General features: G+C 43.4%; 2 protein-coding genes across 2 annotated transcripts in view; both read left to right on the forward strand.

The window, feature by feature from the left end:
* Window positions 1-939: 939 nt before the first annotated feature.
* Window positions 940-11258, forward strand: LOC134533397 (leucine-rich repeat-containing protein 26-like). The gene is made up of 5 exons (XM_063370918.1): window positions 940-1286; window positions 3720-4580; window positions 8381-8598; window positions 10976-11081; window positions 11163-11258. The coding sequence occupies exons 1-5, from the start codon at window positions 1209-1211 to the stop codon at window positions 11256-11258; spliced, it is 1359 nt and encodes a 452-aa protein (XP_063226988.1). The 5' UTR covers window positions 940-1208.
* A 7978-nt stretch (window positions 11259-19236) lies between these two features.
* LOC134533398 (homeobox protein SIX6-like) overlaps window positions 19237-19943 on the forward strand; it is a 112696-nt gene continuing 111989 nt past the window's right edge. The window contains 1 exon segment of the mRNA XM_063370919.1: window positions 19237-19358. Coding sequence (XP_063226989.1) covers window positions 19237-19358 — 122 coding nt within the window.

The raw sequence follows: 19943 nt of genomic DNA on the forward strand, positions 1-19943 counted from the left end.
TTTGTCATGTATTATGCTAGCTTCAATTATGTTGGTCTGCAGACGTTTAACACAAAGTATTGTGCTTTAACATAATTTCAGTGAATTCAGACTCCGCAGCAAAATGATCCGACTTGCCAACCTCCAATCAAACCAGCCTGCGTTTCTCGCCCTTTCTGACAGTACCGCCAATATTTGAAAGTTGAAGTTGTTAAAAGAATTAACTAAAAATTACTAGACGTCAAAAAAGACTAATATGTCATTATAATGAGTAGTATCACAAAAACCAACGTGAAGTAAACTCATTTGCCTCTCAAAAGGCTTATTCATATTTAAGATGCATAATATCGAACAGTATTAATATCTATGTACTTTGAGAAAAAGATATTTTTCTCTAATTTTAAATTTTACTTTCAGTTATTTTACAGCTGTTTTTTCAATCGATTTTTCAAGGAAAAAAATATTCTGGTTGTTTATCTGTAATTTTGTTATAATTAATGCTCGAAAACTAATGCAGTTATTTCGTTGAAACGTTTTTCTAACAGTAGAATTGTCGAATATTCATGTAAATATTACTTTTTGAGAGCTCAATTGAACATTTAACCCAGTAGGGCTATTCTATATAGTGATTTCAAAACGGTTTTATTGTCAATTACTTCAGATCTACTTAACGCCTTATGTGAGAGTGTATCTTATCACCTCGACAGTTTTGTGAGCGTTTTTTTTTAATTATTTTTAAAATAGTTCACATTTTTTTCTAGTGAAAACCAATCGCTAGCACGTATATCGTAGGTTACCAAAGACTACTTATAATATTTTCATTAAAATTTCTTGCACGGTTTATAAACATTTCCCTGATTTGACTTTTCAGGAATATCACTCAGCCGTAAGTGACTGTGACTGTGTGTGTGTGTGTGTGTGTGTGTGAGAGAGAGATTGTAAGTTGATGAATGAGGAATAGTGACTAGGCGCTGTCGAATTCAGTGGCAGGTGGTTTGGTTAATGACTAGTGTTGACTGCTGGCCTTGTTAATTAGTACTTGAGAGTATTCCCACACTGCGACGTACAACGGTGTATCAGTAATGATAAAGCGTGTTCAGATTCTAGATAAGGCAGTTCGATAAGGCAGTGTCTGCACAACAGACACACACAGCGAGGCTGGCCCCAGAATAACGAGCTGCGCTTGTTTTAATTCAGCAGGTGAGTGTTTTTTTTTCTCACGTGTCTGTATGTTTTTATGTTTTTACTATCAGAAGATTCGCACCCAGGTTCATCTAGATTTAGCAAGAAACCTGCATCTCGTCGAGGTATTTTCATTGTGCATGCTCTATTTATTCAGTCGTTTATCCTGCCTGTAAATAATTATACTCAATTTCGGCCAACAAAAGTTTTATCGAAATGGCAGGAAAATATTTGAGAACAACGTTGATTTACAAACAATTGCGCAAGCCTTTAAAAACTGGTGACTCTTAGACATGTGACTAACGTTTATTATTTTTTCTACTTCTTGCGGCACTTACGTCACAACTATCTATATACGTCAACTATTTTATAATATTTTTCTATCCACAAAATTGTGATTTACATTAAAATGTTGTAAAGTTGCAACATAATTTTGCCTGCAATTTAATTTCCCAAGAATTATTTACAGGTATTTAGTATAATATAAAACTATAGCAGAAATATAATCGAATACAAAATATTTTTCTGACCGTTTGCTATGTATATATGCTTCCCAGTATCTGAAAAACTATTCAAGATATTAAGACGAAACATTTTTTTCTTATCAGTATCTCAAATGATACTGCAAAATTTAAGATATGGTATGTTACCTAAATCACACGAGTGATGCACGTAAACTAAAAAATAAATATATATCTAGTAATCTCTAATCTGTAATACTGGTTTAATCTTAAATATATTAATCTTTATATTATATGGATTGTGTTCCTTTAAGTGACCATAAATGATATTAGGTATGTTTTATAAAAAAATTGGTGCAGATGATTTAGTTTAAATAATAAATATAAACATTTAAATAATAAAATATTTTATTTATAATATTTTTGGAGCGTAGCTATGATTTGGTTAGTATTTTTCCCCACAAAAAAAAGGGGGGGGGGCGTTGTCTGTAAAGTCGGTTTACGGACGTTAATTTTACGTGATAACGTCATAGGAAAACATTGATGAAAAATTGCATACTTTTTAATTTTCAAATATTATTTACAGTTTTTGCAAATTTAATTTAAATAATTTGTTTAAATATAAAAACGAAAAATTAGTTAAAAAGCCTGCCTTAACCTGTTTGATATTATAGAAGATTTTCTCGCATGGTGGTTGGCCGGTTCTTGCACGCTCTGCTCAGGCGGAACGTGACATTTTTTCGTGCGTGCAGCCAGCGTTCATCGTATTATAAGACGTTATCACGTCAAAAGTAATACATGAGAATTTAAAATGTCTTTATTTTGCATACATGCGGACTATGATAATGAATAATTAAATAATTGTATGTGTGTGCATGGGGACGCTTTGATACGGGAGTTAGTGTCAAAGAATAATATAAGAAACAAATAAAACACAAACACAGTTTACAATCGACAACGCCTATAACTTTTTTTTTGTTATTTCATGGTTAAATTACCATTTGTGACAAATTTAGTAGGCCTGCAATTTCGCCACAGGGAGAAATATACATTGTGGTAGACCAGCGACTTGTAAAGTTGTAACCAATAGTGACCAATGTGACATGGTTTCGAGCCCAAACAGGTCACTGTGGTGCCAAGTCAAACTTTGCAGCCGTGCGCACATAGATTCGTGACGGGGGAAGTCACACATGGATAGACATGACTCTCGATCATTCGTGAGCACCGAGCGGGTGACCAAGCAGTTCGGAGACCGCCTTCTGTCTCGGAAGTCACGGGGTCGTGTTCCAAAACAACTGATTGTTTCACGCGTGCCGAGTGTCCGTGACGTAATAACCACACCGCCAGCACAACAGCGGGAATACTCGCCAGCCCACTGCAACTATAACTCCACATTTCCAACACTTGAGAACAATTAGGGTTTTTTTTCGCCGCCTAGAATTGAAATCTACATCTACTAAGCGCGTCTAAACGCGTCCGTTCTATGAAACTGCGTGTACAATGTAATAAAATTTGTTAACGTTCGTGGACACGAAATTAAGTTATAATTTGCTACATTGCACGGAAAAATTAGTATACAACTATGGTAAAAATTATTATGCATGCAAGGGCGTACTTAGGAGGAGGGAGGGGGGGATGGGGCCATGTACACCCACTCACCCCAAATCCTAAATATCCATAAAAACCTATCATCCCCACCAACAAAATATTTTAAATTAGAAAACAAACAGTGGACAAAGTTGTTAAAACTTCCCCCCATCCCCCCCCCCCCCGACCCACTCAATTTTCCCAAACGAAATTAATTATGCGTACGTTCCTGAAAAAAATAAGAAGTATAGTTTTCACGTGTTCCTAAAAATAAAAAGTATGACTGTAGGTGTGTATCCAACGTTTAGGTTTAGAAAATAACAAGTTGTTTGGGGCCGAAGCCCGGCCATGCCTCTCCACCTCCACTTCCTAGGTCTGAACCCGTTAGGGTATAGCCAGGAGCACTAACTTTTCTTCTTTTCATCCAGATGACAGCCGGACGCTTCGGCCCCAAACAACTTTAGAAAATAACAGTGTAAGCGTGATGAACTAGGAACTGGTCCGGCGCAGACCGGCGGGGAGATGTGGCGGGCCGCAGTGCTGGTAGCCGCCGCCGCCGCCGCCGCCGCCGCCGCCTCGTGCCGCGGCACGGGCTGCAGCTGCAGCTACAGCGGCGGCCGCGCGCGGGTCAGCTGCCCCTCGCTGCCGCGCGACGCGCGCGCCCTGCCGCCCTCCACGCGCGCCCTCGACCTCTCGCGCAGCGGGGTCGCCTCGCTGGCCGCCGACGTGTTCGCGGGCCTCCCTGCGCTCGAGGAGCTGGCTCTGCCCTGGAACCGCATGGCGTCCGTGTCGCCGCGGGCCTTCGCCAACCTCTCGGCCCTGCGGCGGCTCGACCTCAGCCACAACCTGCTGGCCGCGCTGCCCCGAGGCTTGCTGGACGGCGCGCCGCTGCTGCAGAGCCTCGACCTGTCCTTCAACAGGCTCGCCGCGCTCCACCCGGGGCTGTTCCGCGGCGCGCCGAGCCTGGACGAGCTGTCCCTGGCCTTCAACCCGCTGCTGGGGCCAGCCCTGGAGGCCTCGCCCGGCGCGCTGGCCGCCGCCTTCGCCAACGACCTGCGCGCCCTGAGGCTGGACGGAGTGCGCCTGGCGCGCCTGCCCGACGGCTTCTTCGCCTCGGCCGAGGCCCTGAGGGAGCTGTCCCTCGCCGACAACCCCCTGCGGGAGGTGCCCTTCCTGCCCGGCGGGCTGGAGGACCTGGACCTGTCGGGCTGCGAGGTGCGCAGCCTCGCGCCGGGCAGCTTCGTGACCTCGCCCTTCCTGCGCCGGCTGCGGCTGGAGCGCATGCGCGAGCTGGTGGCGGTGCAGCGCAGCGCCTTCGAGGGCCTGGCGCTGGAGGAGCTGTCCCTGCGCGGCTGCCCCCGGCTCACAGAGGTCTGCACATACACGCTACACATAGCCAACAAAGGAACAAATACTATTGGCACGCACGCTGCTCTTATTGTTGATGACAATACTGTTGGTGGAGATGATGCTATGGGTAGAGACCTGCAAAATTCGCGGTTTCGATGACCTTCAGGATAGACTGCACATACCCCTGTACACTCGGGAAAATAACGCAAGTTCATTGGCTGCCGACTTGTAAGTCGTCTCAGCTGGTTTGTCTGTGATTCGATCCTTCTTTGGTTGAAGGTTTATAACTGGTTGAGATTCGTCCAGATGAACAGTAAGCCAATAGCAAAATTATCTAAGAGGTATATGTGTTTGAATTCTAGCCTATCACCGAATGAATCCGCGAAATTTGCAGGTCTCTAGCTATGGGTAGAGACCTGTAAAATTCGCGGATTCATTTCGCAATAGGATAGAGTCCAAATACTTTTGACATTATTTTGCTTCAGTGATTGGGCCACAGTTTATCTGAAGGACTCTGGGCCAATGAAAAATCTTTAATAGAAGAAATAGCGAATCACGATCATTCCAGTCAACAGGTGTTACGAGTCGGTAACCAATCAGCAGATGTAATTTGCACGAGTGCGTAGAGGATCATGGAGTCTATCCTTTAGGTATTTGAAATCGCGAATTTTACAGGTCTCTAGCTATGGGGTATGCTGAGATTATTTCTGCCCCTGGGTCTAACCTATACATGCTATACAGCTCTAGCATCGTCAGTGATGGTCGGCTTTCTTTCAGATGAACGTCTACTGTCAGCACGTTGCGGGAGCGAACACGTCCTAAATGGCCTGGTCAAATAGGGCAAATTTCTTTCCTTGCAGACCAATTACTAGAGACCGGAAAAATTCGCGGATTCCTTTGGAGACAGGCTGGAATCCAAACTCGTTTAATAGCTTAATGCTGCGTCAGTGACTGGACCGCAATTTAACCTGAAGGACTCCGGGCCAATGGCAATCACCCGACAAAAGAAGTATCGAATCATAAGAATCGCAGTAAACAGGTGTCCCGAGTCGGTAGCCAATGACCAGGTGATAGTTGCCCGAGTACATATAGAGAATCGTGGAGTCTATCCTAGTGGTCATTGAAACCGCGAATTTTTCCAGTCCCTACCAATTATAAGAAGTAACAGCTGACGCGGGCAGGTCTTATTACAGTCGAACGGGCGTTTGATTCTTCTTCATCGCAAAAAAAAATGCCTACCGCTAATTATTTCTGATAAATGATTGAGTGGTTTATTAATAAGTATAACGTATTTATTTATTATAGATTCATAGTTTGATGATTGCATGACATCAATATGATGTTGATGATGAGGTTTGTAAACCAAGAGGTTGGTTTGGATCTCCAGTCGGGTTATCACCATCACTTGAACAAAGCAGACCATGAGATAGATGGTGGTTTCTGCAAAGGTATTGCGATTGCCTGGCGCGGCTCGCAGGCGAAGAGGGGACAGCCCAACGTCCTCAGATGTAACAGTCTCTAGACCCGACCGGGATTCGACCCCAGCAGCCAGAGGTGTTCCTAACACGACGAGTCTTTCAAACGTATCTCATATAATTTCTTCTCAAAGGGCCAGAATTTAAATCGTCAATAATCTTATATAACTATAAGTAGAGACCGGAAAAATTCGCGAATTCATTTCGCGATTGGCTAAAATACAAATAGTTATACCTCAGTGCTGCCTCTGCTATTGGCCCACAACTCACCTGGATGACCCAAAGCTTTATAAAATCACAGGCTGCTACTTTGGGACGTCTCACAATACAGCAGCCAATGCGTGGGTGTCCTGCAGGTCATTGAACCCGCGAATTTTTCCGGTCCCTAACTATAAGTTCTTATCATCCATTTTAATGTATTCACTGGGCGAAGTGTAACATTAGTAGGGGCAGGAAATTTTCGCGAAAAAAATCTAAACGCCTACTAGACTGCAACAAGGTATACCCACACCAGCGGTTTCTTCCTTGTGATTGGCGGCCGTCTGCGAGAGAAGTCGTTGCCTTGTTTGCACGAGCCACTAAGGACGAGTTTGCTTCCACACTGAATTAGTGTGATTGGTTGTTATAACAATCGACATGCACCTCAAAGTAACTCACCCAATCACGAAACACAGACGATGCTACAGTGTTTTAACTTCCAGCTACTCTCGGGATCTTTTCGCGAAATTTTCATGGCCCTAACCATTAGCACTCACACTTGCTATACGTACACATACTTAAAAAATATATATATATACATGCGCGTGGAGTCCACGTGTAGCAGAAGAGAAACTTGTTGCTTATAAACGACACGGGACACCCGCGGAGCACTCTGGAGGACCTGAGGTTCGACTCCCGGCCCCGGTCACCTTGTCAGTGGTTTCCCCGGTATCGCTCGAGGTAAATCCTTGTATGGTGTTCCTTACTGTGTAGGCCTCTTGGCCAAAGCCTATTACTAGAGACCGGAAAAATTCGCGAGTTCACATACAAATAGTTATACATCAATGCAGCCTCTGCTATTGGCTCACAACTCACCTAGATGACTCTGGGCCAATGAGAAACACCCAACCAAAGCTGTATCGAATCACATGCTGCTACGTTGGGACGTCTCACAAGACAGCAGACAATGAGTGGGTGACATTTGATCGAGTGTAAGTAGAACTATGGTTCATCCTACAGGTCATTGAACCCGCGAATTTTTCCGGTCCCTACCTATTACTTCTCCATCACGTGTAGCCCTGTCTGTGATGTTCTCTTTGTCGGGGTTGGGGACCTCCTCCGGAGCCCGAATTGCATTATATAGTTTTATTTTAGGGGGTATATTAGCGTTTACTTAAATACCTTAATACTTAAAATCACGTGTTAAAATTTTCAAGAAGCTATTAAAGTGCAGTATTTGAGACCATAAATCTGTAAATATTCCAAGGCCAATCTTTGACACTCATCCTTTCTTTGCGGCTAAAATATTTAGGGGATATCATTCCCACCAACAAAAGGAAAGCAAACAGCGGAAAAAAGTGGTTCTAAACCCTTTTTTTTCACAGAAATAATTGTTATTTTAATGTTGGTGTACCTATATTTCATTTGTACAGATTGTAGTCATTATTTTTTTTTATATTTTTCGAAAAAGACTATCTGGGCAAGTTGCATGCTGGTCAGTGTCGATACACCATAGCGGCGGTGACGTGCGGTGTACGGACTTTCTCAGAATATATTGCAGTGAATAATTATTTTGGTGTACCATAATTTAATAATTAGATTCTTAGTAGCCTACACTTCTGACGAAAGCCACTCACGAAAACGTCTTCCTGCGATTATGTACACGCAAATAAAATAAATAATTTAAGAGGCCACTCCAGTGTTTCAGGGGCACTACGCAACCCGCGTTAACATCATAAGAATTCAATGCTTTTTTCATTTTGCTTATAACTTATTAACTAATATAGATTTCGAAATGATCCTCGCTTGATATGTAAGACAACGATGCTCTTATCAAAGCCCTTTTCTTCAAAAAACGTGCATAAATTATGGTTCAAACCTATATTAGTAAAGATTAGTATAAAACCATAATTTATGCACATGTTTGAAGAAAGGGGCTTTGATAAGAGCATCGTAGTCTTACATATCAAGCAAGCATCATTTCGATATATAAGTATATATTAGTTAATTAGTTATAAGCAAAATGAAAATAGCATTGAATCATATGAGGTTAACGCGGGTTGCGTAGTGCCCCTGAAACACTGGAGTGGCCACGTGTGGCAATGGACAGTGTGTGTGTGTGGAAGGCGCGGGGGTTGGTACCTGCAGGTGAGCGGCGGCGCGTTCGGCGACTCTGCGGTGGAGCGCGGCGGCGCGCGGGTGCTGTCCCTGGCTCACGGGGGGCTGAGGGCGCTGCCCCGGGAGCTGCAGGGCCCCTTGTCCGCGCCGGAGCGCCTGGACCTGCAGGGCAACCCCTGGCGCTGCGACTGCAACCTCGCCTGGCTGCGGCGCCTCAACCTGTCCGCCGCCGAGACCGCCGACCTCAGGTGCGGCAGCGGTGCGGGGAAACCTTCTTTTCACAGACGAGACAGCCAAACGCCCGATCGTGCAGCTTCGGTTTTTTTTTTTTTTGGTTCGTTGTAACTCATGATAACTAGAGACCCGTGAATTTCGCGAATTAATTTCGTGTTATGCTAAAATTCAAATAATTATGCCTCAGTGCTGCTTCTGTCATTGGTTCTCTGTTAATCTGGAGGACTGAGGGCCAATTAGAGACCCTCACTCATAGAAATGTCGAATCACAGGCCACCCAGTCGTGACGACTCACAGGTCAACAGCCAATGAACAGTTGGCATTTGCCCGAATGTGTAGAGGATATTGGAGTCCATCCTAGAGGTCAATGAATCCGCGAAATTCACGGGTCTCTAATGATAACTAATGGTTAGAGACCCGGAAAATTCGCGGATTCTTCTGGCCTCAGGATAGAATTCAAAGTTATAGGTGTGCTCGACCCATGTTTACTTTCCCAGTGGTTGATTTCTTAGCGAGAACATTTTTATCCTTGTTATTTGGCACTACCTGATTCGCTTACTTCTCTCCTAGCTGGACATCGTTGGCTCACGGTCGTAGAGGGGCGTGTCCAGATAACTGCGGTCCAATCATGAACACAGTGCGAAAGTGTGGAGGTTTGCATTCTAGATTGCGACTAAATGAATCCGCGAAATTTCCGGGTCTCTTCTAATGGTCAATTAGTAGAGACCGGAAAAATTCACGGGTTCAATGACCTGTAGGATGAACTCCATAGTTCTACGTACACTCGGTCAAATGTCACCCACTCATTGGCAGCTGTGTTTTGAGACGTTACAACGTAACAGCCTGTGATTCGATAAAGCTATGGTTGGGTGTTTCTCATTGGCCCAGAGTCATCCAGGTGAGTTGTGAGCCAATAGCAGAGGCAGCACTGAGGCATAACTATTTGTATTTTAGCCTATCGCGAAATGAATTCGCGAATTTTTCCGGTCTCTATCAATAAGGATAGGTTAGATACATTATAAATACTTTAAAACATTGTGGACGGTTGATTTGGTTAGGATAGCTACATTAAATATACTGTGAAATCAAAAATCAAAAGAAGCGAGCATGAACTTCGGGGAAATTCGGGTGTGGCTCTCTCGTTTGTGAAATGAAGGCTTCCCGAGATAAACTGGCAGACGTTCAGAACTGCCAACATCAAAAAAAAATCTTAATCATACATAATATATAGGCCTAAGTAATTTTGCAGACATTATTAGTTCAGAATTTATGTATTCGTGTGTTAATGAAATAAGCAAGGCTGCCATGTGCACATGTGCAGGCGTGTGCACGTGTGTATTTTTTTTTTCAATTGAAATTAAGTTATGGTTTTCAACACTTCTACTTTTTTAATTTTTGAAACTCTAGATGAAGCATTTCCGTATTGGAACACGTTCCGCGCTAATTATAATCACTTGTGTGACATTTTACAACTCGAAAATAGCGTATAGTAAACGTATACGCAGTGTGAGTCTGAATTCTACCGACAAATTTTGGCTACAGGTCCATCGCAAAAAAATACGTTGAAAACGTCTATACGACTTATGAACTTAAAGTGCGTCCCAAGACTGGTGTACGTCCTTGAAGTTGGTGCTGAGCATCATTTATATTTTAAATAATAGTATTTAACGCTGTCTGTCTGAATAATGTAAAAAACGAACAGAGTTCTCCAACCACAGCAAAACTTGTCGGTATAGTAGATTTATTTTATGAAATGATAGGTGGTAATAAATTCATTTTCCACGTATTTTTTTTTGTGGCGTTACTATCTTCAATTAGTTTGATTAAATAATTTTGCGACTGCGACGAAAATCTCGATGGGTGTAGAACATCATTCAAATAAACATATTCCAGACGTTCAGAGTTCGATCTTGCGACATTTTATCTGTTATTTAGGTACAATTAAAATGATGTTCAGCTCCGAGGGGTCGTTACAACAACGCCGAAATACCATAACGCCGAATGTCAAAATTGACAACAACGTCGACAGCTAGAAAACTGATGTGTACCACAACGCCGAAATAACAACTGAATGAATTTGTGTGTGTTTCTTAAATGTACCTTAACGCCGAGATACCACAATCAAACCTAACCTAACTTAACCTAGCCTATCCTAGCCTAGCCTAACCTAACCTAACCTAGTCTAACCTAACCTAACCTTTGTGGCAGTCCTGCAATGACATTTTTCGGCGTTGTGGTGATTCGGCGTTTTGTTACACGGCAGTTTTCTAGCTGTCGGCGCTGTGGTCAATTTGGCATTTCGGCGTTGTGGTGCGTCCCCAGCTCCGAGTACCGGCCTCGGGAAGGAAGCACTTGTCGTTGGAGTACAGACGCAGCCTGTGTGGGCCGCAGGTGCGCCGAGCCGCCGGAGCTGCGCCGCGTGCTGCTGTGGTCCCTGCCGGAGAGCGCCTTCCTCTGCGGGGGCGGCCACGAGCGGCGGCGCGGCGCGGCGGGGGCGGCGGGGGCGGCGCTGCTGCTGCTGGCGGCGGCGGCGGGCGGCGCGCTGCTGTGGCGGCGGCTGCGGCGGCGGCGCGCTGAGGCGGCGGCGGCGCCGGGGGCCTACGAGATGCTGCGGGTGGACGACGACGAGGAAGCAGCGGTCGGCGTGTGGAGCACCGAGACCTCCGCGCGCTAGCAGTCGACCATCGCTCAGCTGAAGACCGGCTAGAGGAGTCCACTGCCAGGGGAAGAGAAGGATGTTCGGTTCAGTTCTGAGATTAATTTTCTTGCTGCCCATGTTTACCCCGATAGAGGAGATGAAAATTACAAATATATTGCTTGTAGCTAGAGACCTGTAAAATTCGCGGATTCATTTCGCGATAGGATAGAGTCCAAATACTTTTGACATTTATTTTTCTTCAGTGATTGGGCCACAGTTTAATCTGAAGGACTCTGGGCCAATGAAAAAAATCTTTAACAGAAGAATTGGAGAATCACGATCATTCCAGTCAACAGGTGTTACGAGTCGGTAACCAATCAGCAGATGTAATTTGCACGTGTGCATAGAGGATCATGGAGTCTATCCTTTAGGGATTTGAAATCGCGAATTTTACAGGTCTCTACTTATAGCAATTATTGGAAACCTAACAAGTTATGCAGTTCCCGCAGAACACGTTTACAGTTATGGCCGAGGTAAGATTACAGCCCTCAGATATATATATATATATATATATTTTAAATTGTAGGATTAAAAAGTTCTGCGTTAAGTAATTGGGCGTCTAACCAACATGGTAGGCTACTCGGTAACGCGCAAGTTCGTGTGCTCTCGTGTTGCAAATAAACCTATAATACGAAACTCAGACACGATATTTAACGTATATTTCTTAAAAAAATAATGCCGATTGTAATAAATATACGCTGATTGTGTTTTTAACTACATTTCTTGACGTGAATCACACGTAGTTTCCGCACCCGTAGCTAGAATCCGTTGCCGGAGCAGCTACGTTGACTATCGCACCATTTGATTTCCAGAGCGAAATTTTATAACATATAAGTACTTACTAAAACGGCTCCTATAAAAGTGAAGACGACTTGAAAAAAAAGGACTAAACCCCGGCTTTGCAACTGATTTGACAAGAAATGTTATTCAAATACTGTCCATCTTGTTAATATTCACTAAACAGTTAAAACTATAAAGTTTAATTCGGCTTTGCGTCATCCGCTACAGATGGCAGCACCGTGTTTAAACAATTCCGTTCCACTCACGAAATGGCGTAGGACCGAGAACTGAGAGGTTACACGTAAAACACAAATGGCTTCACCCGGTTACCACGTCACCGTGCAGACGTGGCCATGCCCTGCGCTGTGCCGTGCAGTTGTGAATTTGCCCGCACGTCGCGCGTGAGACGTAAACGAGCCCAGTTCCCTTCGGACTCTGCGGCGGTGACTGGTCGCTCGTGGTACATATTATACCAGAGTGTTCATGTGCAACCTCCCTCTACTAGCCGTCACCCTAAGTGAGACCACACCCGAAGTATGAATAAAGCTACAGTAAACAGAAAGAATTCACTGTAACTAACCGACAATAGGTAGCAATAATTTCGAAGTCTTTGGAAATTACCGAAATCAAATTCAAATTCAAAAGTTTTTATTATCACATATTTTACACTGTACAGTAATGGTATTTACAATGTGACATCCCAGCACTCAGTGCTCTTTTGCCTGAACTAATTTGTGTATGTACATAAAAAATTATTTAACTAAACATGTTATGCATGAAAGGAAAATTTAAAAACCTTTCGTTTTGCCTTTTGGAGCCTTGGCTCAATGTCTTGGTTTTGATCTTATACCTAAAAAAGAAACACATTTACACTATTTATACATCCTTACAAACACTTTGTCTTTCACTTTACATAATATAATAATTTTCACTGACTCTAAGAAACAAAAAATTAACTATTACATAGATTCATTCTATTTACGTTACCGAAATAACCTCGGATTTTGTCCTGTCCCCAATACTTTACGTGTATTTTAATTTCAGACGTACCGCACACCACACACTTCTGTTCGAGGTGTGTTTATATTCGGAAACTATCGGGCGCCATTGTTTTTTATTGTGAACGTCCGTGGACCCGGAACTCACAGTGAAAGTATAGGCCTATAGGAGCTCCAGAAAGTTCCTACAATTATTGAAGGCATTCGTTGATGTGGCTCGTGGCTCCTGAGTTAATAAAATAGAAGCGTAACGATGAGCATGTTGATGATGATGGTCGAGGTAATGATATTGGAAATAACGAACATTACAATCCGAAGAAGAAAGAGCTCGAACATGCGACCAAAACGAACTGATGTTTGGTGGAACAAACGAGATTACTTTTGGTCGCTCTGTCAAAAACTTTGAGATTATTTCTGTGTGGACCATATTCAAATAACTTAGGATAGAAGATGATTCAATGTAAATATGACGTTTTACTTGATTAGCTGTGTTTGCACTTACTGTACTAAACAGTGTTGTTAAATAAATTGTCTGTGTTAAATAATTTAAATATTTTATTTCATGTAACCTTCTCTACTTGTGACTTTGTGACTAAGTTTACAAGTTGAAGGAATTTATGGTGAAAATTTGTAATGGGAAATGTTCAAAGATCAGGTACTATCATATTACGTCACAATCCAAGATGGCCGCCAGATCCTCGTTCTGCATAAACTTGTGTCAAAGTCAAATTACTATTTACAATTCATAAGCTAAAATAATTGAATTGGGAATTGTAAAAAAAAAAGTAATACTGCCGTTTACGAAGTTATGAGAAAAAAGGTGAAATACTGATTTCCAAAAAAATTGTAGCCTTTGTTAATATATGTTTTTTTCATAAATCACAAAACTATTTTTTTATTATTTTCATTTGGTAAACACATGGGTGAAGGTCAACCTTAGTCGTGATCTTGTACTATGACTGTGTTGGCTTGTCAAGTTGACAATTCAACACATACATACACACTTATATTTATTTATTTCAACCCAACAGTTTTTTAATGTTTTTTTTTTTTCGAATTTTTTCTGACAACTTCCTAAATGGCGCTTAGGTTCATTTTTTTAAATAACCCATTCAATTAGAGAAAAATTGCTGGACTTAACTTCACCCGGAATTCAAACATATGTACCTACTGGGTGACATCACAGTGAAAACCTATGTACTCGAGGGATAACTGGAGCCATGCATTTTTTTTTTCGCGAAAAGATACTAACACTACTCGTGTGTCAAAACAGAGTTACGTCGTCTGTGTTTCGTGATTGGTCGAGTTTCCCTCGGAACACGTGTCTACCGTTGGTGCACGAATCACAGCCATTCAGTAAACGCGTCCCGAGTGGCCCAGCCAGATAAGGCACAGGCTTCTCTTGCAGACGACCGCCAATACCTAGGCGTGAAGAAGTTCCCAGTCCAGCTGTGTGTTAAAACTTTGTAGCACCGTCTGTGTTTCGTTATTGGTAGAGACCGGAAAAATTCGCGGGTCCAATGGTCTCCAAGATAGACTCCAATATCCTTTACACACTCTGGCGAATGCAAACTGTTCATTGGCTGCTGACTTGGTAGTCGTCTCGACTGGGTGGCCTGTGATTCCACATTTCAATGAGTGAGGGTCTCTAACTGGCCCTCAGTCCTCCAGATTAACAGAGAACCAATGACAGAAGCAGCACTAAGGTATTATTATTAGAATTTTAGCATAACACGAAATGAACCCGCGAATTTTTCAGGTCTCTAGTTATTGGCTGGGTTTATTCCAAGTACGTGTCTACTGTCAGCACACCAAGCTTAGCCCCGACCAGTACGGAAACAAACGAGTCCAGAATGGTCCGGTCAAAAAGGTAAATGGTTTCTCTTGCATACGGCCGCCAATCACAAGGGAACATTCGCTAGCGCTGGCATAACGTATTGCAGTCTAGTAAGCGATCGGATTGTTTCGAGAGAAAAATAAAAGGATGCCCCCTACCAATACCTAATTTTAGTCTGGTGAGCGTTTCGCCGTGGAAAACGGCTGTTCCTGCACGGATAGCTGATCCCCGGCTCTTGTTCGGTGAGCCCCGAGTGGTAGGGGGGTGAAAGGGGTCTCCCCCCGCGCGGCCGCCTACCGCGGCTCCAGTTGCCGGCTTCTAGTTGCCGTAATCACCGCGTGGCGGCACCACCGCCGTCCTGTAATCACCCCCGCCTCGTTACCCGGGCATCGGGTTCCGCGGTCCACCTTCGCCCCAAGCCTCTCTGGCGTCCCCTCCCCTTCCCCGACTCCGGCGCAAACCTCTCGTTCCTTTCGGGGTAGCATCCTAAGACTATCGGGAAAATTCGCGAATTCATTTCGCGATAGGCAAAAATACGAATAGTTATACCTCAGTGCTGCCTCTGCTATTGGCTCACAACTCACCTGGATGACCTGGGCCAATGAGAAACGCCCAACCAAAGCTTTATCGAATCATAGGCTGCTACGTTGGGACGTCTCACAAGACAGCAGCCAATGAGTGGGTGGCATTTGACCGAGTGTACGTATAACTAAGGAGTTTATCCTGGAGGTCATTGAACCCGCGAATTTTTCAGGTCCCTAACTATCGCTCATTGCTGAAGGGGTGGAGAGGGTTTTGCGCGCGGGTTTCTAACGGACACAAGTCATTCAGGGTGCTTGCATGTCGCTTACTGCCCATATGTCGGCCTATATGTATGTATATATGCAATAAGCTGAAAATGTTTTAATATACAAATAATTTTTCAATAAAACATTGTTTTGACATTTAAGTATATCAACAAAGTTTCGCAGACCCGATTTTGCAAAGCGCAAGCGGGCCGGCCCCCTGAGTGAGGGGCCTCTTAATTCCAGGGGGCGGGCCCCCTTTGCCCCCTCGGGATCTACGCCCGTGGCTCATAGGATGTCCCACAACCCAGCGTCAAGCCGTCAACAGTTCATAGGCCAAATAACCACTTTTCTGAATCAGAAAATTAAAATTAAATATAATGTTGTAGTTTTTTAACGGTAATATATATTTTTTTCAAACGTTTTAAAATCCCCACCCTGCACTTTTGTACCGGTCATGAATAACCCAACTACTGATAACAATTCAAAATAAAATCAAACATATTATAATTTTGGAAGCAAAATTTTTGCATGATTTATGTTGCAACAATTTTTAATTGAGTATCTTTGACTATTTATACTGTAAACAAATTACTATGCTAACTTAGAAAGTTAGTTGCAAACATAATTGTTACTAACAGTAGTGCCATTCATACTTGTAGTCTTAGTACCTATATAATACATTTGTAAAAGATAAGTATTTTAAATATTTTTAAATAAAGCTATATCTTAAAAACGCAGACCTTTATTTTTTATTATTAAAAATAGTAATTATTTGGTCTGTCATACGTTTACTGCTCGACGTTGAGTTCTGAGACACCCTGATAATTTATGTGTTTTTTTTCTTCAGGAATGTATTTAAACAAATTCATCATATAACTCTGGTTATTTGTTAAAAAATGTTCTTTACCCATTTTTTCAAAGCGTGTAGGTATTTTTTGATTGAGAATTCACAAATGCCAATTTATATTTCAACGCTAGCATTAGCTAAGGGCACGTAATGGTTTGGAATACAGTTTTGAAATAAAACTAGGTTCACCCCAATATTATGGAGAAAAAAAATCAGTATTTTAGTAGTCTAAACCTATAGCTGTTTATTGTAAGGCATTGCCAATTTGTCGAATTACTCCTTTAATATTGGGAATACGACTCACATTTATGAGGAATATTTTTCTCCAAATGACGTAAGGAATGCAGCCTGAGAATGGAGGAAGCCCCTCGTAAAATATCCCGTCTTTTCGGTTGCTAAGTCATCTTCATAATAAGTAACGCCGTAAATGGTGTAATACCCGAATGGGAGACCTATTTTTTGGCTAATGACAAAGAAAATGAACCAAAAAATGTATTAAGTTGACATACAAGGCATTGTGGACGGTAGTTTGGCGTAACTGTTGACGCCCTACGCCCTACATATGTTTTTATTGATTCACACATTTTATATAAGTAGGCTATGTATACGTAACCCTACATTTTAGCAGCTTGAAAATCCTCACACACTACTTTCCACCTTAGGGTCCGCGCTGAACGTACCTAGTCTCTCAGGAAACATAATGCTGGCAGGGAGCTGCTGTGAAATTCTATTCTTGTAAAGGGGGGGGGAGGGTGAAAAAAATAAACAACTATACTATGCAAGGAAGAAATTTCCTAAAGTGATAAGGTTGTAGTGACGGTTCGTGTCTTTCTCATCTGTTCAGACTCAGACAGTTCCAAACTTTAAGGGGAGCCTTATCGCACGACTGCATCAGGGTATTGGGAGGGGGAGAGAGAGAGGAGGGGTGACGGCCGCACATACGTGTTATTCTCCCCTCACACACCCCCGCTCCGAGCCGCGAGGGAATAAAGGTGCGAAGGAAAAGGGTGTGAGTGCTGGCGTGGGCGGGTGTGAACTGCGGGGGTGGGGGTGGGGGGAACGCTAGTTAATTTGACACCCTGTTCCCTGTTCCACCCCGCTCTCACTTGTCTCACTCTGAATAAACAGTCTGACATCTCGGTGTAAAGGCCCGGCTGTGCAGGGTTAGGGGAAGGGGGAGGGGGTAGCCAGAGAATAGTAATAAGAAAAGAGGTCCCCCGCACGCACGCACGCACGCACGCACGGACACAGGAAAACACGAACACAGCTGTCGCTCGGAGCGCACAGCATATCGCGACAACACAGCTATATATATTAGGACGGGTTTATAAACTACACAGGAAACGCAAAAAGTTCAATTACGAAGTTTTTAAATACAAGTTTTTAGACCACGCAACACGCAAAAAACGCAACGCAAGCATCGGCCCAACTTTCAACTTCTTGCGTTTCGGCTTGCTTTTCCTCCATCCGTATTTGAAGTGAAGCGTTCCGAAAACTTTTAACGACGCAGACTTTATGTGCATAGAATGCTACCATGTTGTTTCCGTCGCATACATCACGTTTCCACTTATTAAACTTTCGACAGTGAAGAAAAAAATTGACTATTTCAAATGTGTTTATGATAAACATAAATTATTAAAAGAATCCTGGGGAAATATTTCCAGTTTTTGGGTTGGTTATGTCTTGCGACTTTCGTGCTTTACAAACACCCGTTCTTTTCGAGAGTTGGTTGCGTGTTGCGTCGTTACGTTCAATTTTGTTCCTCCCTAACCGAACTAAAACTAAGTTAATAATTAGTTTGGGAGGGGTCTGGGTTAGGTACGACTCTAAGTGCGTCTCGGGCCGAAACCTTTATGCCTAAATCATGCTGAGTTTCAGCCATGCAGAAAGGGTAGCAAGCATCATGTGCTTTGCTTGGGGATTGGCCAGCCATGTCAGCGATTGGCTCCATGACTAACTCCCCTATCTTAAATCTAGACTAATACTAGTTCAATTGGGCCCAGGGAAATCCTGTATAGGCACAGGGAAAACCCTGGGCACATTCGTGCAGGGTTAAATAGTGGAAGCACTAAGCAGGCAGATTCAGTACAGGACAAGAAGGATGGCCCGGAAGAAGAGTCGGTCAGGGGCAGAAAAGTTCCAACCAAGCTGGGGTCGGGAGCTTGGACCTGGAGGTCCGCATTGGTGTTTGTGCGCGTGTGGGTTGGTACGAGTGACGCATGCGCCCCTGCCGGTGGGCGACATCATTCAAAACGGGGAATCTGGAGTCATTTTGAGTCAATTTTGGGGGATTTTTGAGAACAAGATGGCCGCCGTGACGTCACAATCCAAGATGGGGGATCGGCTCCCGGCTCCAGCGCCTGGCTCCTGTCCCAGGACATACCAAATCATACTACTAATAAATTTAATACGTTATAATTTATAATGCAAATAATATATACATTGGGAACATAATCCTCACATGTATAAATACACTTGAAAGTACACTTGAATAAGTTTATAAGCACAATAAATTTCTGTCATTAATATTCAGAATACATAAATGTTTAAAATTACATGGATCAGAATTCAATATCAATCACTATGGTATAAGATTTAAAAGCACGTATGCATATTATTTTTATTTGCATGTAGCCTTTTTTTTATTATCCTGTCAATTATTTATCGTTGCTACGGTGCGCGCGCATCGTAAAAAAAATCCTTCATGACGCGCCTGAAGAAGCACAACTCGAACGAGAGCTCGGCAGATGGACGCACGGGGGAGGGGGGCGGTAACCCGAGCCCCGGGGCAGATGCCGCGCATCTGCGCATCTGCCGCCCGCGGAGGTCCGTCAGCTCGCGTGATCCCGGGCCCGGGCCGTAAGGGACGCGCGCGGCCACGTCGGCGCCGATGATGAAGCTGTCACGCCCGCGCGGGTGTAGGGTTCGGCGGGCTTCCCCCCCCCCCACCAACCCCTTCAGGTGGCAGGGGGGCGGTGTCGGGTGACCCGCGCCGCAACTTGTTTGCTCGCCCGCCGCGGCGCTAACCTCGGGGGAACACGATAGTACCTACTGCGAGCTACGCGCGGCCGGGTTTTCAATCATGACATCACCGTTACAATTATTTTCGTTACGTCCGCCATCTTATTAATCCACGTTTCATGCTATAACACGGGGAAAATTTTTAAAAATTAATAAAATAATTAATCTAAAAAAAAACACCACACCATCTTGGATTTTGATGTCACGGCGGCCATCTTGAAAACCCATAATTATCATCGAAAAAATTTGAAAAACAAAAATTTAAAATTTATGAAAAAAAATATTTGAAAATAACACAGTTAGATACTTCATGAAGTCTTCGATTCGAGGTGAGAGCAAAAAAAAAAAAGTGATGGATCCTTCCTCCATGGAAGCCACCGACAGAATGAC

The sequence above is a fragment of the Bacillus rossius genome, chromosome 6 (genome assembly GCF_032445375.1).
Source record: "Bacillus rossius redtenbacheri isolate Brsri chromosome 6, Brsri_v3, whole genome shotgun sequence".
Lineage (NCBI taxonomy): Eukaryota > Metazoa > Arthropoda > Insecta > Phasmatodea > Bacillidae > Bacillus > Bacillus rossius.